Source organism: Abrus precatorius, unplaced genomic scaffold (assembly GCF_003935025.1).
Source record: "Abrus precatorius isolate BTA unplaced genomic scaffold, Abrus_2018 Scaffold10, whole genome shotgun sequence".
NCBI lineage: Eukaryota > Viridiplantae > Streptophyta > Magnoliopsida > Fabales > Fabaceae > Abrus > Abrus precatorius.
Window position 1 is genome coordinate 23,540,859 of NW_020874292.1, and position 25,755 is coordinate 23,566,613.

Genomic DNA, 25,755 nt, shown 5'->3' on the forward strand with positions numbered 1-25,755 from the left:
GTTTACAGAAGCCCTTAGCCCGCATAGGATAAGGCTTGGACAGTAAAAGTATAAGCTCATTTTTATCTTGAGTTAATTAAGCTTGACCCGTTTGAATCCGCTACCCTTGTTGAGCTGAGCTGCCTGTTTTGACAGCTCTAAACCCAACATATGCCTCACAAGAATTTGTATCCATCCAACTCAATCATCCCCAAATGCTACCTACATGGGTGAGGGTGATTACCTTTTTCCATTTTCTTTCTCAAATTAGCATATATATCATAAACCCAATGTATATGTAACAAATGCTGAGAAATTTCCCTTCATGAATAGAATACATTCGCGTAGGGCAAAGTCAGATAATAAAAAAGATGCATTCAAACGCGAATATGTTCCTCTTTTATGCCTCATTCCCTTAAGTATAAATACCACCCATGCGCCTTCAACACTCCTCAGTACCACACAAAGCACAGCAGCCTATAACTTTATCCATTTTCACTATCCCTTTTCTCTCTAGAGAAAACACTTAGCCATGGTTTTGCAAGAAGCTTCAAACCCCGATCACTTCTTTCTCACTAACTTGGCTTCTCACTTTGGCAGAAATTCACTTCCAAGGTAATTAACCGTAAAAAGAATACACACATATATATATATATATATATATATATATATATTAATGATTAATTGTAAAACTTAATTGTTATCATTGGTATAGATTTTCTCAAACAAAAATATAAATTGTAATATAGACAATTTAAATGTGATTTTTAATAGTTTTTTAGCTCTCTTGAGTTGCTTCTTTGTGTATGCATCCAATATATGTAAGCGAGTAATTAATAAAGGGTTTTGGGTGATATAGATTGAGGATGCCAGAGAGGTCCACACAAAAGGAGGTAGTATACCAAAACATACACGACGAGCTTCTGCTTGATGGGAATCCAAAGTTGAATATGGCTTCCTTTGTCACCACAGCCATGGAGGAAGAGTGCAACAAGCTCATTATGGAATCTATCAACAAAAACTACATCAATATGGATGAGTATCCTGTTACCAATGAACTCCACGTACTAACTTAATTTCTCTCTTTTCTTGCACACATGATGATATATACAATAAGGATTAACTTAACTATATGAATATACGAATAGGCGCACCCAGGCCATATTTTATTTTGGAAGGCCATTTATGATGTGTCTCATTGATAATTACTTTTTTTTTTCTTTTTAACAGAGAAATTATTTATTAAAGTAGTTATAAGAAATTAGTTACTTTGGTGTCCAAGTAAACTTGAGTAAATTACTAGTTATTATATTAGGCAATAATTAAGTCTACGAAGAGAGAGAAGCATAACTGGGAGAAGATCACATATTATTTTTCAATTCAAAATGCTTTCAAATAATAATGAATACATTAGGAATAGAATTAACAATTTATGAGCTGCACCCAAATTTTTTTTTTCAAAAACGTATCATGTCCTAATAAATCCTAACAAATGAAAGTCATTGATGATTATTTTAAGGGTGTATGCTGTAATACTTTAAAACTTTGTTATAGATACTATACTCAAAAAATTATATCAATAAAAAAGAAACATGTATCAAGTTATAAGAAATATATATATTATTATATTTATCACTTAAACATATGTTTAAGTATTATTAATTGAAAATCTTTCCTGTTTGATACTTAAAATTTTTTTAAGGTAACACAAAATTTACCTTTGAATTTACCCTACAAACAGAACCGGTGCGTGAACATGATAGCACGTCTATTCAATGTTCCAATTGGAGAAAATGAAAGTGCAGTTGGAGCAGGAACTGTTGGGTCGTCTGAGGCCATAATGTTAGCTGGGCTTGCATTCAAGAAGAAGTGGCAGAACAAACGCAAGGCTGATGGCAAACCCTATGACAGGCCCAACATCGTCACAGGCTCTAACGTACACGTATGTCTCCACCTTCCTTCTTACATTATATTATATTATATATATATACAGCAAAAAAATAATTAGATCCTACGTAGCTAAAGATAATGACATTAACCTCTCTTAAGTTTAACAGTATATACATTGTATTCTCATTGATTCGAAAAATACACTTTAATGACACGCCTCTTTGTTTCTTTTAATTGAAGATACCGTGTATATGATTCGGATATAAAGTTAAGGAATGATTATGTATTTTCTTTTCAAAAATAAGCATTAATGCATAAAAATAATAACAATGTCTTGGCGTAATTATCACTAATATTTGTTAGGAGGGTAACTTGAATTATCTCCACTATTAATGTATAGATAATTATAAGTTTTTATATTATTAAAAATATTTTTTTACAAACGTCTGTAGAGATAGACAAGGAAAAAGAAAAAAAAAGTGATAAACATAATCAGTGGTGTGATGAGAAAGATATATAGAAATAAAAAAGTGTAAAATAAAAACAAAATTTAGGAAGGTAAAAATAATAATTACTAAAATACACAAAAGAAAAACACAGAAACTAAAATTTTCTCTGCAAAAAAAGAATAAGAGCAAACATAAAATGAAACCCCAAGAGCATAAAAATTAGCCACAAATTTGTCAAAAATGGGTGAGAGAAAAAAAAAAGGATAAAATAAATAATGATTGTGGTTACAGTACCTGAGAAGTTGGTTCCCTGTTTTGTCATCCCAAAACTTCGAGTCTGTTTATTTGAAGTTAAATAAAATTAATTTTAATAGAATTATTTTATATTATTAAATATAATTGAACACTTATAAATTAATTTCAATCATAATTTTATATTGAAATATATATTTTAATAAAAATATAAAATTAATTTTCTAATTCTAATAAAATAGTCAAGGACTTAGAAGTACTTCTGAAAACTAATATCAGTATTCAAAGTATTTCAAGTCACAACTCATGAACAATCTTTCTATGTCTTGACAACTGAGCTACATTTGGAATATAGGTATGTTGGGAAAAATTTGCAAGGTATTTTGAAGTGGAGTTGAAGGAGGTGAAGGTAAAGGAAGGGTGCTATGTGATGGAGCCTGCAAAAGCCGTTGAGATGGTGAATGAGAACACTATTTGTGTGGTGGCAATATTGGGTTCTACTTATAATGGAGAGTTCGAAGATGTCAAGCTCTTAAACGACCTTCTGCTCCAGAAAAACAAGAGAACTGGGTAAGTAATTGAACACCACTTGGTAGTTAATGTATGGGATCGACTATTTCCTTTTTAGTTTTTACCTTTCTGGCTAGAACTAGTTTTTTTTAGAATTATAAGGTGCCGTTTTGTAGATGGGATACATGTATTCATGTTGATGCCGCAAGTGGTGGCTTTATCGCTCCTTTCATATATCCAGAGCTTGAATGGGATTTCAGACTCCCTTTGGTGCAAAGCATCAATGTTAGTGGTCATAAGTATGGTCTTGTCTATGCTGGAATTGGTTGGGTTGTTTGGAGGAGCAATAATGACTTGCCTCAAGACCTTGTTTTCCATATCAATTACCTTGGTGCTGACCAGCCCACTTTTACCCTCAATTTCTCCAAAGGTCACAACACCATTTCCCTCATTCTAATTGATAATCAAAGTAAATGCATAAATTAGTCTTTTAAAATATTATTTTATTTATCTTAATCTTTAAAAATTTGCTTTATACATATACTTTCATTTTTAAACATATTAATTTACTCTTATTTTGATTTTTTTGCGAGACTAATTCATTTTTAGAAATGTTAATATATATAATTTATTCTTTAAATATGTTAATTAGTTATACTTATATTTTATTCTCATTTTGTCTATAATTTTTTAAGAGAATGACTAAAATATGAATAAATTATAACATATTTGAGAATTAAATTGTATGAAATAAAATTTTGAAGAACAAAAAATAAACATAATCCACTTTCAAGTTCAAATTATATATTTACTCTAATAATTTCTTTTTCTCCTTTGTTTTTGTTTGACCTTAAAATATAGTTTACCATTTAACTTGACACATGCAGGTTCTAGTCAAATTATTGCTCAATATTATCAGCTGATTCGCCTGGGACAAGAGGTAAGTTTAAGATAAAAATATAAATTTTAACTCAGTACATATATGTTCTACAATCCTTAAAATAAATGAGTGAACCATGCATCAATATAACATTTTTGCGCACAATATAATTAAATTGCGCAGGGGTATCGAAATGTGATGGAAAATTGCAGAGAAAATGCCATTATGCTGAAGGAAGGATTGGAGAAAACTGGATGCTTTAACATACTCTCAAAGGACAACGGAGTTCCTGTGGTGGCATTTTGTCTTAGGGACAAAAGCTTACACGATGAGTTTGAGATATCAAACATGTTACGTCGCCATGGTTGGTGTGTGCCCGCTTATTCAATGCCACCCGATGCTGAGCACATCAATGTCCTTCGTGTTGTGATTAGAGCCGAGTTTTCTCGCACACTTGTTCAACACCTTCTGCTTGACATCACAAATGTTCTACGTGAGCTTCACAAACTTCCCCCAAAGTTCAATGCCCAAATGAACAACATGCATGATGAAGAGAAGGCTAAGGGTTGCAATGGGGTACTGTAGAGCCCTTCCAAAGTCAAATCTTTCATCAACAAAATTTGGGTTGTGTAGGATTAATTACCTAATGAGTAGAAAAAGGAGTGGTGTGATTTTTCTACTGATCATCTATAAAATCAGAAATTAGACAAGAAGAGGGTATTTTATTTGGAAAGTCGTTAAACTATGAAGTCCTTTCGGTGGAGTCTTGAGACGCATAAAACGGTATCCCGTTGCTTAGTATATAATTTAAAGTCTCTTTATATTATTTTTTTTGAGTTAATTATTTTTTTACTTTTAGAATTAAGTTAATCTTATCCTTTTATTATATTTTAAGTTATTATTATTCAAACATTACAGGTTTATGATAAATTTGAGATATGAAATAATTAGAGTTAAGAATAAACAAAGTTAGTAAAAATTTGATAAAATCTAAATGATTTTATAGGATATGAGATCAGAGTTTGATGAGTTTTTGTGAATGTAGTTTGATACTGTGGTTTAGTGTGATTTAAAAGATAATTTAAATATTATATTAATTTAATTTATAAAAAACTGAGTAAAATTACATTTTAAAGTAAAAAAATTAATAAAAGATAAAATTTATTTAATTTTAAAACTGAGATAATTAAATTACTTGAAGAAAGAAATTTAAAAGACTTAAATTAAATCATAGCTGATCTATATTAAAGAGACAGATTCAAGGTTAAACTTTAATTTTGGGCCATAACTAGTGATGTAAAATTGAAAAAAAAAAAAAAAAAACACACAAATAAAGATATATAGAATATTATTTTATTTGTTTTTGGTCATGTTGGTATGAGTATGAGTCAGGGTTCAAAATATTCAGTTGCTAAATATAACACTGATCTCAAAATTTTCAAACCCAAGGAATTGACAGGAAAACATAAAAATGATTATCAAAACATTTATATAAATCGCACTTAATTAAGAATTCTATAAATTAAAGCAACAAAAGCATTAGATAATGATCTTAACAGTGAAAGAATGATCAAACCCCAGAGAAGATGGCGAAGAAATGATAGAGAACGTAACTTAATGTCATTGAGTCAAATGGTAATTAAGTGATATGATATAACCATGCGTACTTTACACAAGACTCCACATGTAGAGTAACTCCAAACTTGACAAATTGCTAATTAATCTCAATGACTATTTCTGACAGCTTTTGAAACTAATCAGCTAGCTAAGTAATTATTTAATTATTATAGCTAAGTAACTAGTTAACATTAATAGGATAATATAATTAGTTTTAAATAATTAATATAATCAATTTAAATACAAATAAATATTTCATATATATTTGCATCTAAATATATACCTTCATACTTGTACGCGGCGTATACATACACACGTACATGCGTGGATACACTTAACATATAAAATTTAATTATTTAAATAAAAAATTAGTAAAAAATTAAAATTAGAGATAATACTTTTATAAAAAAAATTATGTAATATGTAAACAAGAGTATGTGATATATTTTAAAATGATTCAAAACAATATACTACAGTTAAAATAAATTTGTATAGGCTAAAATAAAATATACTTAAACAATAAAACAATTTTTTTTTAAAAAGTTTAAGAAATAAAAATAAAAATAAAAATAATTCTATTGTAAACAATTATATTTATCTTAATAAAAATTTGTTATATTAAAAGCAAAACAAAATATTTAAAAAAATAATAACAATTTTTTTTTTCTAAATTTTACAAATCTTTCTAATTAACTAACACATACTCAAGCATCTCTCAGTTTGTGTTACACATTTTCAAATAATCAAATTCTCATTTTCATGAAGGAGATCAGTTTCTGATTTTTGTTCGTGTACACTCACTCTTTTACAGGGATTTCTCCCTGCCAAAATCACTCCAAAAAGTTGGGAAAGGACTGAATAAGGACTTTTTGTAACTTAAAAATAATAAAGTAAATCTTTAGAAAAAAATGTGGAAACAACTTTTTAATTGATTTCCTTCCATACATTTTTTATGTTCCATTTGCTTCTTCACCCCTTTCGATCAACATAATGTTGGTATTTTTCTTGCTTTGATTTCAAATGAGTAATCTTAAATATCGGCACAAAATTCTTTCTTAATTTATAACTTCATAACATTTAGGTTAATAGCAATATAAAGATCAATATAAGAATAAATGAAGACTTGCATTGCCTTTTGATATGGTTGTACCATGAAAAATGAGTGGTTCTTATGCTTCTAGTTGATAAATTCATGCGTCTTGATTCTCTCTTTATTCCCTTTAGTTAAAAAAAAAAAAGGGTAAATTTTGTGATACTCTTAAAAATTTTTAGGGTATGGTACAGAAAATTTTTTAACCAATAATATTTAAACATGTACATAACTAATAAATTTATTTAATAATAAATTATTATATCTTATTATTTTATTTTATTTATTAATTAGTCCCTCAACAATATTATTAATTAAAAATAAAATTTAAATTTATTTTGTAACAGTTACTTCGTCTTTTTTCTTGTTGTTCTGTGTTTTGCCTCATGTCTTTCTCTGTCAAGCACCTTCATTTTCTTATCTTGGTTGAAAGCCCATTTCATATTATCTAGTTCCATTCCAGATTGAGCGAACCAATTGATTGATCTTTCACCCGGGGGAAGTTGCAGAAACTGCAAACAAAAAGATCGAAAAAGGAAACGCATTCATCAGGTTCTATCTCTTGTTCATAAGTCTAATTTCTTCCACAGTCTTCCAGTTGAGATCTCTTCACATCATTAATTCCACTAGCGAGGTCAGTCTGTTTCTTACTCATAGTGTCACTCTTCACTGCTGCTTTGTATTCATTCTTCTATTTTCTTTAGAAATCCCAAACTTTTGTTAGCTATATTTGTTCTGTCTTCTCTTTTGATTGTATTCATTCTCCTATTTTTGTCAGAAATTTCATTTTTCTTTCTTTTGTTTGCAGGTGCCTGTGGTTACTCGAATTTGTTTTCATCTGAGTTCACTCTCACACTTGAGGTAGAATTTTCTTTCTTGATCTAATTTGAATCACCGTGACGTTTTGGGAGTTTTGGCAAAGGCCATTAAGAAAAGAGTTTTGGCAATTTTATCATTAGAAAGTTACCAAGAAATATCAAGGCTGCAATTATACAATGGTTTAACTAGTGTTTCTTGTTATTATTTTGATATTGTCCTTGTTTTTTCTTCTTTCAATTTGTTTTCACTTTATTATTATATCATGGAGGTGTGTTGTGGTTAGAATTTCTTGTTACCATATAACCTCTTGTTCGTCTGATCATAAAGATGCTTGAATTGTTGTGGTTATTTTTGTTGAGGAGCTTAGACAATCCAAAATCTACTAATTTGGGTTGATAGGTTGAATCTGGGAGTATGTCTTGTGGCTTTATAACAATGTAAAATCCATTCCAAGCATTGCTCATGTAGATATGAGAACTCTTGCCATACCAAGACCAATTTTATATCTATTACTCCAATCAAGAGTATTAGATGAGAGGTTTTCAGCCAAAGAACCATTTTCCATATACTCATACATCAATAACTTGTTGATGTGACATATTTTAAGTTTATTTTTATAGTTTTATTTTAGTTTATAAACACTTTTAATATGCTTTATTTTTAGATATTTTACCATTTTTTACTTATTGGAATAAATTAGGCTTATTACAAATAAATGCTTTAATTTTGTATTTTTCAGTAATTCTAATCTTTGACTACTCTTTCGGCCATAACTTTTTCTATAGATATCATTTTTGGATTATTCCAATTGCATTAGATTCTACACATCCAAGGCTTCAACATGCATATATGAATCACTAGATTTAGAGTTAATTTCAATTATTTATAATTTTTTAAAGTTGAGGTAGAGTTGCTGAATATTGTTGCGAGATTGCATTTAAACCCTTTGTTATTAGATAATTGTATTTGGCTTGTAGTTATCATTAAGGCTCGAATTTTAGCATTTTAGTTTACCCTAATCAAAGCTTATAAATAGACTAATAAGGTTCTGATTTAGGGGATGCGATTAGACACTTTGATTTTTTGAAATTTGGCTGAAATAAAAATCCTTATTTTTACTTTCTCTCAAATACTCTCATTCTCTTCTCATTCTCACATGGGTTAAGTGCTTCGATAGAAGGCTAAACCTATTGTTCAATCTACAGAATCCAAATGCTATAATTACGACTTGAGTTCTGCGCTAAATTACTCCAAGTTTGTTCTCTTTTTCTCTCTAATCTCAGAATTGTGTATTTCGATTGTGATTAAATTTTTGTTGTTAGAATTCAGATTAGGACTCAATTGATGCTCTAATTTAATAATTAAAGCAAATTAGGTTAAATAATTATTTGATTTAATTTGTAACTATGTTCAATTATGTTATTTGATTGAATTAATAATTGAATTGGGTGATTGTTCAAAGGCAGATTTAAATATTTAGATACTGTGATAGCCGGAGTTACATGCATTTAGTATTATGTGGATTGATGTTTCTTAATTTATTTTTAATCAATTTTAGTCTGTTTGTAATTCAATTTGATTAATTTGCAATTTTCAAAATTCCAAAAACCTTATTTGCATTTTTTAAAAGAAAACCTAAAATTTAATTTGACTGAGAATTTGTCTTCGTGAATCGACCTAGGTTTGGCTCTATACTACAAAATCTTTAGAAAACTTAACTATTTTGATAGCGACTCAGCATCGTCTATCACCTATGCTTATCCTCAGCACAATATCCCCACATTTCAATCAAGTTTATATGGTTAAGCCTTCCAAATGCCCACTTCAGCAAGAAACTCCCCTTCTCCTTGTTTAGCATTGTAAAGCCTCTTCACTAGTGCATGTCTTTGATCTGACAATAGACCTTTGTACATAAGCCCACCTCCACCTCTTCCAATCTTTTAATTTGTTGCCCTTTTTAGCTTAAAGTAGCTAAATTTTCTAAATCTTGTTGCTGTAAGATGATACCTTTGTTGATCTGCACTAGACTTTTAGCTGGTCCTAATTAGAAAACACCAAATAATAGAAATACAAACCATTTCAAGACCTCTAAGTGTGGTTGCAAACCACAAAAAAACCTTCACAAAATGGCTTGCATGTGCTTTATTATAAAGTTTGTAGTTGAACTAAACAAACATGTTCATACATAGTGTCAATGGCAGATTTTTTGAGAGAAGTTACTTTTAAGCAATTTCAAATACGTTGTTCCACAGAACATCGGTGTGTGTCGTCTATTGAGCAATTGTGATTTGGTATAGCACCTATAAAACCCTTTTTTCTCTCCATATGAATGCTAAAACCCCTTACTAACTTTTCACAAGTACTATAGTTACTAACTTCAACATAATGATTATCATAACCATAAAGCTCAACACCCCTTATCTTTAAGAAAGTACACTTATCTCTATTGCAATTAACATCAAACATGGGTTCACACCCATAAGACCAATCACTATGATTCTTCAATCTATACCTCGGAAGACACAAACATTTTCTCTCATTTTTTTTATTCTTAAGGCTGTTGTATGAATATTTGTACAAGAGTATAGGAGCCAATTGCCTTCACTCCGATACATCTCATCAAATCTCATTTTATTTTATTTTATTTTACTTTCTTTCATTTTCTAAAATATTTTCGCATTCAAATTTTCTAAATGAGTTTTTAAAACATGATTAGTTATTTTGGAAGTTTTAATGCAAGATAACGATATTCGATACACTATTTTCATAAGGTTAATCGTACAAAATCTTAAACTTTGCATTATACCTTTGTATTGTTTCAATTATTGTGAGGTAGTTTGTAAAAAAATTGACATTGGTTGCAATTAATTATTCAAGAAAATGTGAAAAAGATGAAGAAAGCTATCAGTCCAAACAAGATAATTTATATCTAAATGAGTTGAGCTTTTAGAGTATTTATTATCTGACATATTTTATTATTTTACCATATTAATTTTTTGTATTATTTTTAATAGATTATATAAAATGGCCTTACTAAGTGAAGATGATCGTGTTAAGTTGAATGATGATGGTGATTGGAATGATGACAAACATTTTAATAATTTGGATTATGATAATTCTGCTTGTGTGAAGGATTATAATGACAAGCATTTTTGTGATGATACTTGCAAGAAAATAACAAAATTGACAACTAATGATATGTTAGGCCTTTAATTTGATTTTGAAAAGGAAGCATGTGATTTTTATGATAAGTATGCTCATTGTTTGGATTTTGAGACAAGAAAAGATGATGTTTATTGTGATAGAAAATGTAATATTATCTCACGTCAATTACTTTATAATAAAGCGAGTGAGAGACACAAGAAACACCGTGAGAGGAAGGATTAAAGTACTAAAGAGCCTATATCACTCGAGTGCTCTGTGAAGCCATGATGCATATTAGTCTTCATTGCCCATCTGGTAAATAGAAAGTTGTAAATTTTAAGGAGATCCACAACTATAAGTTAACGTCACTAAAATTTGTACACATGATGCCTAAATATCGAGGCATGAGTGATGGTGATAAAGCCCAAATTGATAGCCTACAATTGCATGTTGTTAGAACATGCAATATAATTGGTTAGATGATGGGACAAAATGGTGGACATGCGGGAGTTAGTTTTCTAAAGAAAGACCTATACAATCACATTGATAAGCAAAAAAAGGGTAGAGTAAAAGATGGTGATGTAGTTGCTGCATTATCCTATTTGTAGTCCAAGACCGAGAATGATCCCTTGTGTTTCTTTAAGCATACTAAAACAGTTGATGGACGACCAGAGCACTTGTTTTGGTCAAATGGTGGGAGTCGCTTTGATTATCAAGTATTTGGAGATGTTATGGCTTTTGATAGTACCTACAAGAAGAACAAGTACAACAAGCCATTGGTTATTTTTTGTAGGTACAATCACCACGGACAAACTACAATTTTTGGTTGTGCATTGGTTTCAGATGAGACAATTGAGACATACAAGTGGATTTTGGAGTCCTTTTTTGAGTTAATGTTTTGCAAACACCCTAATGCAGTTGTCATAGATGGAGATGGGGCAATACGAGAAGCTATTAAGGTTGTATTCCCAAATTGTTTGCATCAACTATATTCATGGCATATCCAACAAAATGCCATTGAGAATGTAAAGAATCCAAAATTTTTGGAAGAGTTTAACTCCTTGATTTATGCTAACTTTAGTCATGACAAGTTTGAGGTTGAGTGGATAAGGATCATGGAGAAATATGATGTTGTAAACAACAAGTGGGTGAAGAAAATGTATGACGTGAAGTATATATAGGCTAGTGCATACATGCGAGACAAACTTTTTGCTAGTATTAGAACTACCTCAATTTGTGAAGGTATTAATTCCTTCATCAAGAGGTATGTTCAAAGCAAGAATAGTCTAATTAATTTCATGCTTAATTTTGAGAGAGTTGTGAATGAATACCGATATAATGAATTAATTTCTGATTTTAAGTCAACATACTCGGAACCTATTTTGACAATTCTAATGTTTTGTGATTTATATCATCCTATTTCAAATATAGCAATTCTAATGGCTTTATAAATATATAATTTTGTCTTATTTCAAATATTTCATTGTAGCAATATGTGCTCACATGGTCTACACCCCAGATCAAATTAGAAGTTATTACCAGGAGTCATACATGGAAAAAATTGACACTTTCGAAGGTAAAATGGGTTTTAACAATGGGATAAAATTTAACCTTCATAATTGTTACCTAATCGTTCTCTTTATATTTTTTTCAAAAGTTTGTTAAATATTAGATATATGTACCGATTAATAACGACAACAAACATTGGTTCTTGCTTGTGGTGGACTTTTTTTATCTAAAGAGATTATTTATTTAGACTCTTACCCTGACCCTTTAAGGATGGAGAGTGTAAAGATTTTGGTAAATATTTTTCTACAATATATTTTTTACTCGTTTGTACTAATTATTTTTTAAAGAATTGTTAAATTGTTATAGAGACTATTTAAGTTATGTTATATTTGTTTCTTGCAGGCTATATATATGCAACAACTATTTAGGCACAAGTCATTTTATGACTCTGACATGACACCGAGATCAACTATATCAAAGTTTAGAGTTGTAATACCACATAAATTAAGTGTGCAAAAAGATGGCTTGTATGTTATAAATAAAATAATTTTACATATTTTTTCTTTAAATAATTGTCAGTAATGTATTTGTTATTTCAAACATTTATTGTGAAATTTGGGTTGCAAGTTTGATAAAGAAAATGGGAAAAAGTGGATATAACATAGAGGTAATATAAGATGTTTTGCTACTTAATTGAATTGGAGACAATCTTCACTATTTCATTTTTCTTATTATGTTTTTCTAATTCATTGAGTAATAATTTTATTAGAATTTGGCATTTTAGTGTGTTCTTTCCTCAAGGATAAGTGACAAGAGGAAGCAATAAAGCACTTATTTTCAATGTGATAGATGAATTTATGTACATAGTCTTAGCCCAAAAAAATAATGTCTTGCAGACAAGAATGGTCTATCCTTATAGCAAGCATTTAATATTTTGAAGTCCCTCACCATATATGTTTCTTCTAAATTTAGGCCTTTCTACAACCACTGAAAATGGGAGATCTGGTTAAAATATATCATAACAATTGTCAAGTTTTTTGTTGCTCCTCTCTTTATTGCTTCCCCTGTTATCTCCTTGCAACACTGTTTCACATCATTGTGCTCTTGAAGCTTCCTTCTAGCAAAGTCTACAACATTTTGGCTGTGAAAAAAAATCCTATATACTATCACTGCCAATTATCAAAAACTCATCTTCCTTGGTCAATGTCATCAATTTGTGTTCAGGCTCAGCACTTAATGGTCCACCCTTTCCGCTCATCTCCTTCATTCCTTCAAGTGCGCATTAAGGTAATCATCATCAATGAATCAACCCAGAGACAAAATTCACATTCTTTCTTTACTACATAATGGCCTATGATCTATGGACATTCTGATGGCCCTTCCACCACGTGACAAAACAGCATGACAGTCTCCTACATTAGCTACAAGTAAAGTCCTATACACAAGATAATGAAATTCTGATTTAAAGTACTGAAATAGCTTCATCAAATGTCCATTCAAAACAATTCAGCTAAATGCTATGAGTTAATCTTTATACAACTTGTGCGCTATTAGGCATTGCATCTAACTTCAAGGTTAGTGTGTCATTTTACAAATATGAGTTGTGAAGATTATGTTGTGGTTATAAAGACCAAAAAGCAGTATAGACAAGCATTCAACTTCCAAATATATTTGCTGTGAGTGCAGTTGTACTAGAAGACAAGGAAGACTCGATAAAACATGTTCTTGCAAACTCTGCATCAGTCTCCAAAAATGACCCTGTGACAACCTTATCAAGTTCCAAAGGAAAGTCAACATCCTCAACAATCAATCATGGGAGATGATCATAAACAAATTGTGCAGCAATCTTCCTTCCATGTCCATCAAATACCTACATAGCAAACCATTTTCTCTTTACATGTCAAATCCTGATTCCTGATTACAAGGGTGCATATTTCTCCCCCTATTAAAATGACTAAAAAGATGTTTAGTATCCTCTTATTCTGAGTGAATTTTCTAAGCTTATATAATTTGCTTTGCTCAAAAGATGTCAAGTCAGACTTGGAATAGATATACAACTTCAAGTCCTAAAGGGGAGGAAGGGGATGACAATAACAATAAGGAAAAGTCTCCCACCTATCTCACCTTTAAGAAAATTTAAACAAGGAAACACTCAACACTAAATCTAGTGAACCAAATTAAAGTATTTAATCTTAAATATTAGCAACATTTGCGGCAATAGATAAATAAACAATGCAATTCATATATCACTAACTTTGACTCATAACATTATCTAATATTATCTGGTCATTGTCTTGTTCAATATAGATTATGAAACTCAAGATACTTATACAATGATCAAGGACAATCATCTTGAAGGAGCTGATATTTTTCTTATCATTGGGACAAAAATGATCAAGGACAATCATCTTGTAGGAGCTGGTATTTTTCTTATCACTAGGACAAATACCTTATAGGATCTCATACAAATAAATACTGTATTTTGAAAATTAAAATAATTTTTTCTGTCAGACTCAGTCACAATAGAATTCAAAAGCTTAAAGAAAAGTAATGATTACTACTTATCTGCAGAAACCTTAGAATGCACATATTAGTTGTTTCATTATCTATTACATGATTAAGGTTTCAGCAAGAAGAAATTGTAGCGAGTTAATATACAAAAAGGAACACATGGTAGTGGTTTTAGCCATCCACAAATGGCGATATTTTGAAATACATATCGGGAGTCTCAAGTACGTAAATGAGCATAGATTAATGAGTGAAGGGAAGCAGAAATAGATCATGAATTTACTCAAGTTTGACTTTGAAATTAACTTACTAGATTCGTTCCCACGTCCTTCTGCTTGTCGTCCTTCTACTCCATCCATTGACATTTCGAAACCCTAGCGATTGCACAGAGAAAGAAGAGCAGTTAGGTCTTTGAGCAAGAACTGGGCACGATTGAAATGCAAAAATAAATCCTTAGTTCATAATCTATTAGTGACGAGGTGATCTTACACAGTAGAGCAGCAACGAGTCGATCTTGCATTGCAGAGCTGGAAAAGGAGTTTTCCTTAGTTCATAATTTGTTAGGACAAGGAAAAAAGAGGTGGCCAAGTAAACAATCCCATCTTTCAACACTAGTCGCTAGTTCTCAACTCAGCTTTAAATCCACTTCTCCGACACTGGAACCAATGCTCTGATAAGACAGGATTCATTGTTGATGACAGATCCAAAGCCGCATTTTTCTAATTGCTATAAGGTTCCTCGTGCTGGAAAGGACTTATCTTCTGTTTAGGGTTAATCCTATTTCAAAACTAGAAATGAGACGAGCTTACATAGTCAGAGAAGAAATGACCAGGCGATTGCACATGCAGAGTAACGATGGACAAGGATTGTGTCTTATATTAAAATTTTTAAATATTTGTCAAGACCAAAAAATAAATAATATAATTTTAAATAAATTATTTATAATAGTATATATTTTTTATAATTTGTTATGTATTTTCTTTTTATTGATCTAATTTTTTGAGTACGGTATCCGTAAAAAAATTTTAATGGTACTGGATCACACACCAAGATACTATCTTGTCTTCTTGTTTTTATAATTTTTTTTACAGCACTGCTAATCTTCAAAACTCATTCAAGATATAATATCAATTTACAAAAATCATTTTTGGGTTCATTAAATGGCCACCAAAATCAAACTAATCATTATCAAATTGCATCACTGTCACGAACTGATTTTTATGACATCATGCACTTAATCTCCTTTAAATAAATTGCAGCTACAAAGATAACATTTGACCAACATATGTCTTGCTTTGGTTTAGGTTTCCTATGCAATATACTCTTTCTTGTTTGCTATTTGCGTAAGAAATTTAATGGACTTGGTTGTTGATGCTATTTTTTCACTTTACCTTTGGTAAGTCAACCTTATTCTCCTTATGTTTCTTAGAATTAGGGCATTTGAGTTGGCAATTCATACATGACCCATAAGAGAATAAAACAGAATATAGAGAATACTTTTTTTTTTAAGAATATTAGATATTAAAAAAATACAAGCTAAGTTAGAATTTAGACTTAATTAAAACTAAAATGACATGGTGTATATAGTGGGCACTTGAATTTAAAGTTTTGGTCTGAATCACTTTGAGAACATAAAACTAAGCTAGAAATAGAATTCTAAGCCAAATAGTTTCGGTCTTACTATAGGCTGGACATTGGCAGACATACCTAGGATTAGCCCTTCTACATGCATGCACAGAATTCGGTTCGAGGAGGGAGTGAAACCAGTGAGGCAACCCTAAAGGTGACTGAATCCTTTGATTTTAGATGTAGTCAAGAAAGAAGTCAACAAGCTTTTAGCTGCTGGAATAATTTATTCGATTTCAGATAGCAAGTAGGTGAGCCCGGTGCAAGTGGTTTCGAAGAAGACTGGAATAACAGTGGTGAAGAACTCAAAGGAGGAGCTGGTTCCTACAAGAGTGTAGAATAGCTGGAGAGTCTGCATAGACTATAGGAAGCTGAACCAAGCTACCAGGAAGGACCATTTTCCATTGTCCTTCATTGATCAAATGCTGGAGAGATTAGCAGGTCAATCACACTACTATTTCCTTGATAATTTTTTGGGTTATTTCCATATCCATATAGCACCTGAAGATCAAGAGAAGACAACTTTCACCTGTCCATTTAGCACATTTGTATACCGAAGGATGCCTTTTGACTTATGCAATGTCCCAGGTACATTTCAGAGGTGCATGGTAAGTATCTTCTCTAATTTTCTAGAGAACTGCATGGAAGTCTTCATGGATGATTTTACGGTTTATCGCACTTCATTTGATGCATGCTTGGCTAAGGTACTGCATAGATATATTGAGTCTCACTTTGTTTTAAATTTTGAAAAATGTCATTTTATGGTTAAACAAGGTGTAGTCTTAGGACACGTTATTTCTAGTGAAGGTATTGTTGTTGATAGGTCTAAGATTGATGTTATTACCTCTTTACCTTACCCCACATGCGTGCAAAAAGTGCGTTCTTTTCTTAGATATGCGGGTTTTTACAGGCGATTTATCAAGGACTTCAGCAAAATTACCCTTCCACTTTCCAAGCTACTACAGAAGGACATAGACTTCCAGTTTGATGATGACTGTAAGAGAGCTTTTGACCAGTTGAAGCGGCATTTGATTTCTGCTCCTGTTCTTCAACCGCCAAACTGGGAGTACTCATTTGAGCTCATGTGTGATGCATTGAACTTTGCAGTTGGAGCTGTTCTTTCCCAGAGGGTCAGGAAGATTCCTCATGCCATAGCATATGCCTCTCGGAACCTAGACTCTGCATAGGCTAATTACACCACCACAGAGAAGAAGCTTTTAGCCATTATTTTTTCTTTAGATAAATTTCATGCTTATTTGTTAGGAACTAAAGTAACTATTTTTTTTTTATCATGCAGCCTTGAAGTTCCCATATTCCTCATGCCATAGCATATGCTTCTCGGACCCTAAACTCTGCATAGGCTAATTACACCACCACAGAGAAAGAGCTTTTAGCCATTATTTTTTCTTTAGATAAATTTCGTGCTTATTTGTTAGGAACTAAAGTAACTATTTTTTCTGATCATGCAGCCTTGAAGTTCCTACTGAAGAAGCCAAATGCAAAACCTAGGCTCATCAGGTGGATGTTACTGTTGCAAGAGTTCGACATAGAGATTAGAGACAAGAGTGGAGCTAAGAACTTAGTATCAGACCACCTTAGTAGGATTCCACAAACTTTGGAGCCTTTACCCATCCATGAGACCTTCCCAGATAAGTAGCTTTTAGAGCTAAGAGGTGAGGATCCATGGTATGTTGATTTGGTTAACTATCTAGTCGCTTCTTAGTTGCCTATTTACTTTAAAAAGCATTAGATAAATAAATTTAGAAGTGAGGCTAAATATTATGTATGAAATGATCCTTATTTATGGCACATGTGTAGTGATCAAATTATTAGGCGTTGTGTGCATGAGCTTGAGATTCCGTCCATTTTGCATTTCTGTCATATGCTCGCTTGTGGTTGTCACTTTGGACTGCAACACACCGCTAGGAAAGTCTTAGATGTAGGTTTTTACTGGCCCACATTATTTCACGATTCCTATGCTTATTGTAAAAATTGTGAAAAGTGTCAGAAGGCAGGTACTATTTTCTGTAGGAATGAGATGCCTCAACAACCTTTGCTATTTTGTGAGATATTTGATGTTTGGGGTGTTGATTATATGGGTCCATTTCCTGTCTCATTTGGTTTTGTTTATATTCTGCTAGCTGTTGATTATGTCTTGAAGTGGGTGGAGGCTAAGGCCACCCGGACTAATGATTCTCATGTGGTTGTAGATTTTGTCAGATCACATATTTTTTGCAGGTTCGGAGTGCCAGGGCAATCATCAGTGATTGATAAATGCTCTAAAGACTTAGTCCTATATTATGATAATTGAGAGTTTTTAAGCTATTCATTGATAGATATTATTATAATTAATCTCATTTTATTTATATTTCAGGAAAAAGGATCAAGGATATGAAAACCTTAAAGATGTCAAGAATTGAAGAAAAAGAATCCAGAGATATACACGGGAAGATACACGCCCGTGTATATGGTCGTGTATCTCATTGGAATGCAATGAACAAGGAAATATCCAGCCAGAGATATACACGGGAAGATACACTCCCGTGTATATGAGCGTGTACATCACTGGTGTTGTCAAGGAATGCATCATTTGGGCCAGAGATATACACGGTCAATGTGCATAACCATGTATATAAGCGTGTACTTCGTACAAAGATTGTGAAGGCCAAGTATCACAGACCAGAGATGTACACGGCCAGATACACGGCCGTGTACATGAGCGTGTACTTGTCAGGAGAGATTTGAAGGACACCTATTAGAAGACAGAGATGTACACGGCCAAGTACATGGCCGTGTACTTGGGCGTGTACTTTTACGCGCATCAGAATTTTAACTTTTGCGAGAAAATTAACCCTAGGATAATTTCTATAAAAGGAGAACTGAACTCAAACCTAAAGGAGGCAGTTTTTGGAGACGAAAGACTCAGAGACGGCAGGAGGATAGGATCAAGCGTTTTAATTCATCTCTTTTGTAATTTTAATTTCAAGATGTTTAGGTTCTAACTTTTCTTTGAGTATCTAGACGTAATGAATCCTAATTGACCAAATTTTCTGGAATTCTTCTAATGCTATTTCATGTTCCTTTCTCTTGGGTTTAATTGAGTAGTATCAATTTTCTTCTATCTTGTTTTCTTGTTTGAATTTGAGTAAAATTCTTGCATGAATTTAACATTGCTCAATTAAAAAGACTTGAATGTATTTCTAGAGATAGAAAGACGTGAGTTTTCTGTATTAAGATTAACTCTAATTATGGAATTCATAATGAACTTAATGCAGCCTAGGGGTATTAATTAAGGAAGAGATTCCGATTAATCAACTGAGGGTTAGGAATCATTATCCTTGAGAAAGGTATTGATTTAATTTGGAATTTCCTGCAGCGATAAGGGTTTGGAACTAAGTAGTTGAAGAAGAATTTCAGTTATTTGGACACTTAGGGGGATTTACAGTCTAGATACTTGCCTTTTTACATTGAATACCTTTAGTCATAATTTTTTATAATTTAATTTCACTAGAATATCTGTTCCTTTTAATTTATTATTCTTTTACTTTTAGCAATTTCATCAACAAGGTTTATTTCTCATATTTATTAACAATTACGCAATTAAGGAAAAGTTCTTAATAACAGTCCCTGTGGATACGACACTTGGTACTTTAATTTTAATTTTAATAATATTATTTCGACAACGGGTACACTTGCCCAGTGATCAGTTTTTACACACCAAGTTTTTGGCGCCGTTGCCAGGGACTGTTTAATTAGGATTCCCTTTATTACGTATTTACTAATTTTATTTATTTCTTTAGTCTTGAATTAACTTATCTATTTTGCTTTCATTCTTTTTAGGAGCTGATTTTTCTGGTGTATGATCAGAACCCGTTCTACTGCACTGTCTGAAGAACTATTTGAATTTGACCCAGAGAACGAAAGAACTTTGCGAAAAATTCGGAAAGAGAGACGACTGCTAGTACAGAGGGAAAACGCACAAACACCCATGGAAGGAATGGCAAACAACGAAGATCAACCAAGGACCATGTCTGATTATGCTCGTGCATCATTAACTGGGACAGAATCTAGCATTGTTCGTCCGGATGTGCAAGGAAATTTTGAAATAAAGCCCAATATTATTCAGATGGTTCAGCAGTTTGTCCAATTTGATGGATTACAAGATGAAGACCCCAATGCTCACATTGCAAATTTTCTAGAGATTTGTGATACTTTCAAGATTAATGGAGCTACTGATGATGCAATCTGCTTGAGGCTATTCCCATTTTCTCTCAGGAGCAGAGCAAAGCAATGGTTGAACTCTCTCCCGCGAGGATCTATCACTTCATGGGAGGCTATGGCAGAAAAATTCTTGGCAAAATATTTTCCTCCCATGAAAACTGCCAAGATGAGGAATGATATCTCTTCCTTCTACCAGTTAGAGACAGAGACGTTATATGATACGTGGGAGAGGTTCAAGGAATTGTTGCGGAAATGCCCACATCATGGGATTCCGGACTGGCTTCAAGTGCAGACCTTCTACAATGGATTAAACCCAGCCACAAGACAAATGATAGATGCTGCAGCTGGGGGCACTTTGAATAGCAAGACACCAAGGGCTGCACAAGAACTATTTGAAGAAATGGCAATGAACAGCTATCAGTGGAGCTCAACTCGATCCAAACCTGCGAAATCTGCGGGGATCTATAGTCTTGATGCAGTAACATCCTTGGCAATGCAAGTGGAAGCCTTAGGGAAGAAGATTGATGGTCTATCTGTTAACCATCAAGTTGCTCCGATAATGAGATGTGATATTTGCGGAGGAGGCCACCTTAATCATGAGTGTCGAGCTACTCAGGAAGAACATGCCAATGTGATAGGAAACAGACCACCGTACCAAAATTATAATGGCATGAATAATCCGGGTTGGAGGAACTATGCAAACCAACCATGGAACAACAACCAACAGCCAATGTGGAACAACACACTCCCAGGATTTCAACAAGCTTCACATCCACCACCACTCCCAGCTGAAAAGAAGTCAAACCTTGAGGAGTTGATGACCAAATTCATTCAAACCTCAGAATCTTGGTTCCAATCCACCGAGACAGCATTAAGAAATCAACAAGCATCCATCCATAATCTGGAAAATCAGTTGGGTCAAATCTCTAGACTCCTCTCGGAAAGACCCCAAGGGAGCCTACCTAGCAATACTGAAACAAATCCTAAGGAGCAGGTGAAGGCAGTAACATTAAGGAGCGGCAAAATATTACAAGAAAATGTAAAGCAAGATGCAGAAAAAGCTACAATTGAAGAGGAAGATAAAGTTCAAGAGGAAAGTGTAGAAAAACCACCTACATTGAAAGAATTCATACCCCCACTTCCCTACCCAGCAAGATTGAAGAAAGACAGAGACGATGAACAATTTGGTAAATTTCTTTCTTTATTTCGTCAGCTTTATATAAATTTACCGTTTGTTGATGCTTTAGCACATATGCCCAAATACGCCAAATTTCTGAAGGATTTACTATCTAACAAGAAGAAGCTGGAAGAGTTGGCCATGGTAACACTTAATGAAGAATGCTCAGCAATCCTACAGAACAAGATGCCCGAGAAATTAAAGGATCCAGGGAGTTTTACTCTTCCTTGTCTTATTGGTAGATTGATAGTTGATAGGGCCTTAGCTGATTTAGGTGCTAGCATTAATTTGATGCCATATTCTGTTTTTAAGAAATTAGGTTTGGGAGAACCTAGACCAACTAGGATGAGTATTCAACTAGCTGATAGGTCAATTAAATATCCTAGGGGTATCATTGAGGATGTGCTTGTAAAAGTGGACAAATTTATTTTTCCTGTCGATTTTGTGATTCTTGATATGGATGAGGACATTGAGGTACCCTTAATCTTAGGTCGTCCATTCTTAGCTACTGCAAAAGCCATCATTGATGTGAGTGATGGGAAGTTAATTTTGAGGGGTTGGAGACGAAGAAGTAACTTTCAAAATTCCTGAAGTAATGAAAAAATCCCTGAAACAAGATGATTCATGTTTTTTCATTAATGTAATTGATAACCTTGTTTCTGATTTTACACAGGAATTCTTGATCTCAGACCCGTTGGAGAGAAGTTTGATACAGGAAGAAGGAACATATAATATGGGCATGCTAACTCAAGAACAGTGGTATCATCTAGAAGCCACTAAACCATTATTGAGAAAGAGGAACTTTGAAGCTCTGGAACAAAATTCAGAGGAGCAGCCCAGCCCATCCACTGACAAGCTACCAGAAGTAGAACTAAAGGTTCTACCTGAACATCTAGAGTATGCTTTCTTGGAAGACGGTTGCAAGTTACCCGTCATCATTGCTTCGAAACTAACACAGGAACAAAAAGGTCAGCTACTGAATGTGCTCCGAGAGCACAAGAAAGCAATAGCATGGAGAATCTCTGACAACAGAGGGATTAGTCCTTCTTTTTGCACTCACAAAATTTTGATGGAGTCTAACTTTAAAGCAGTAGTGCAACCACAAAGAAGACTAAACCCAAACATGAAAGAAGTGGTGAAAACAGAAGTGATCAAGCTACTGGATGCCGGAATGATCTATCCCATCTCAGACAGTCCGTGGGTGAGCCCAGTGCAAGTCGTTCCAAAGAAAGGGGGGATGACTGTAGTTCCTAATGAGAAAAATGAGTTGGTCCCTACTAGAACTGTCACTGGGTGGAGAGTGTGTATTGATTACCGAAAGCTAAATGACGCAACGAGAAAAGACCACTTCCCTCTCCCATTCATTGACCAAATGCTCGAGCGTCTCTCAGGCCATATGTTTTATTGCTTCCTGGATGGCCTCTCCGGATACTTCCAAATTCCAATAGCACCAGAGGATCAAGAGAAAACTACCTTCACATGCCCATACGGAACATTTGCTTATCGCCGGATGCCATTTGGATTATGTAATGCACCAGCAACTTTTCAACGGTGTATGATGGCTATATTCGACGAGATGGTAGAAGATATCATGGAGATATTCATGGATGACTTTTCAGTCTTCGGTGATTCATTCTTCCATTGCCTACAGAATTTGTCAAGAGTGCTTCAAAGATGTGAAGAAACTAATTTGGTACTTAATTGGGAGAAATGTTATTTTATGGTACAACAAGGCATTGTACTTGATCATAAAATCTCCTGCAAGGGAATTGAGGTGGATAAAGCAAAAATTGACACAATCAAAAAGTTACCACCCCCTACATCTGTCAAAGCAATTCGGAGCTTCTTAGGCCACGCAGGCTTCTACAAGAGGTTTATCAAGGACTTCTCAAAAATCACCAAACCTCTGACCAAGCTCTTAGAAAAGGAGAACTCCTTTAATTTTGATGAGGAGTGCTTAAGTGCTTTTGAGCTACTAAAGGGAAAACTTACCCAAGCCCCTATTTTATGCAGTCCAAATTGGAATTATCCATTCGAATTAATGTACGATGCAAACGACTATGCTGTGGGAGCTGTGCTTGGCCAGAGAAAAGACAAGCATTTTCAACCCATTTATTATGCTAGCAAGACCCTAACAAGTTCCCAAGAGAATTACACTACGACAGAAAAAGAATTATTAGCTGTGGTGTTTGCGTTTGATAAATTTCGCCAATATTTAATTCTGTCTAAAGTGATAGTATATACAGATCATTCTGCATTGCGTTATTTACTAAATAAAAGTGATGCAAAGCCGAGACTAATGAGATGGGTCTTGTTACTGCAGGAATTCGACTTGGAAATCAAGGATAAGAAGGGTACAGAGAATTTAGCTGCTGATCACTTGTCAAGGTTGGAGAATCCCAGCATAGAGAAATTGGAAGAAGGAAGCACCAATGACAAGTTCCCAGAAGAACATCTATACAATGTGGTAACTGCGTCCGATTTTTCTTTACCATGGTTTGCGGATTTTGCTAATTATTTGGTTGCTAAGGTTCTACCATAAGAATTTTCAAGTCAACAAAAGAAGAAATTCTTTTCTGACTTGAAATACTACTTTTGCCATATTTGTTTCGAATTTGTGCAGACCAGGTTATTAGAAGATGTGTGCCACACTCCGAAGGATGGAGAATTCTAAGACACTGTCACACTGGCCCTGCTGGAGGACATCATTCTGGGACTAGGACAGCTAAGAAGGTGCTAGATTCTGGATTTTACTGGCCCTCTATCTTTAAAGATGCCCACAGGTTTGTTGAGTTGTGCGATAATTGCCAGAGGTCAGGTAATATCTCTCAAAGGAATGAAATGCCTCAGAATTACATCTTGACGTGTGAAATTTTTTATGTTTGGGGGATCGATTTTATGGGACCCTTTCCTAGTTCAAAAGGGAATAAATATATTTTAGTGGCTATTGATTATTTGTCAAAATGGGTAGAGGCACAAGCATTACCTAATAATGATGCAAGAGTAGTCACTAGGTTCCTCAAAAAGCTGTTTTCACGATTTGGCACACCAAGAGCTTTAATAAGTGATAGGGGTACACATTTCTGCAATACACAACTGGAAAAAGTTTTGAATAAATATGGAGTCACCCATAGAATTGCTACCCCTTACCATCCTCAAACGAGTGGCCAAGTTGAGGTAGCTAATAGGGAGTTAAAAAGAGTATTAGAAAAGACAGTAGAAAGGAATAGGAAAGACTGGGCTGACATATTAGATAATGCCTTGTGGGCCATCAGGACAACTTTTAAAACTCCTATAGGCACTACACCATATAGACTTGTATTTGGAAAGGCCTGTCATCTCCCAGTTGAATTAGAACATAAGGCATTCTGGGCAATTAAATCTCTGAATATGGATCTTGATCATGCAGGAAACAAACAGTTGATGCAACTGAATGAGTTGGAAGAGTGGCGCATGGAGGCCTACGAAAACTCCAGGATCTACAAGGAGAGGATGAAAGTATATCATGATAGGAAAATCAAGGGAGGTAAACAATTCAAAAAGGGTGATTTAGTACTGTTATACAATTCTCGTCTCAAATTATTCCCAGGTAAACTCAAATCCCGTTGGTCTGGACCTTTTACGGTGCATGAAGTGTTTCCTTACGGTACAATAGAATTAACACATCAGGAGAAAGGAAACTTTAAGGTAAATGGACACAGACTAAAACTGTACCAGGGAGGTCAAATTCAAACATTTGAGAATGAGGAGTTCAAACTCCTCCATGTTGAATACTGAATCACATTGAGTAGTTTAGGTTAGGTAGATTTAATTTGTTTTAATCTGGTTAATTATTTGTTTAGGTTAGAAGTTTTAGTTTACTATAATTTAGTTGGTGTTTGGTTCAATTGTTTCCAATTATTTGTAATAATAATCATAATAATAAAAATAATAATAAAAATAAATAAAATTTTAAGGAAAATAATAAAAGAGAGAAGGCAGTGAGATACACGGTCAACTACACAGCCATGTACATGGCCGTGTATTTTTGTTTCATGACAATTCTGCTGTGCAGAGATGTACACGGTCAGATACACGTCCGTGT

General features: G+C 33.4%; 1 protein-coding gene, 1 non-coding gene and 1 pseudogene across 2 annotated transcripts; 1 reads left to right on the forward strand and 2 right to left on the reverse strand.

Moving 5' to 3' along the window:
• The first annotated feature begins 463 nt into the window (after window positions 1-463).
• LOC113852073 (glutamate decarboxylase 4-like) lies at window positions 464-11,811 on the forward strand. The gene is made up of 8 exons (XM_027482330.1): window positions 464-594; window positions 839-1,043; window positions 1,721-1,921; window positions 2,926-3,140; window positions 3,257-3,510; window positions 3,968-4,020; window positions 4,144-4,536; window positions 11,239-11,811. Exons 1-8 carry the CDS (start codon window positions 512-514, stop codon window positions 11,809-11,811), a joined length of 1,977 nt encoding a protein of 658 aa, XP_027338131.1. The 5' UTR covers window positions 464-511.
• Window positions 11,812-12,898: 1,087 nt separating this feature from the next.
• On the reverse strand, window positions 12,899-16,104 carry LOC113852074 (annotated as a pseudogene).
• Window positions 16,105-20,657: 4,553 nt separating this feature from the next.
• On the reverse strand, window positions 20,658-20,764 carry LOC113853335. Its single transcript, XR_003502508.1, has one exon. It is a non-coding gene; the product is annotated as a small nucleolar RNA R71 (small nucleolar RNA).
• Between the last annotated feature and the right edge of the window lie 4,991 nt (window positions 20,765-25,755).

Bases quoted from the DNA above. Each gene is read 5' to 3' on its own strand.
- LOC113852073 (XM_027482330.1), top strand. From the start codon at position 512: ATGGTTTTGCAAGAAGCTTCAAACCCCGATCACTTCTTTCTCACTAAC. The intron at 1,044-1,720 runs GTACTAACTTAA...CCCTACAAACAG, and splicing joins CTGTTACCAATGAACTCCAC to AACCGGTGCGTGAACATGAT. The intron at 1,922-2,925 runs GTATGTCTCCAC...TTTGGAATATAG, and splicing joins TCACAGGCTCTAACGTACAC to GTATGTTGGGAAAAATTTGC.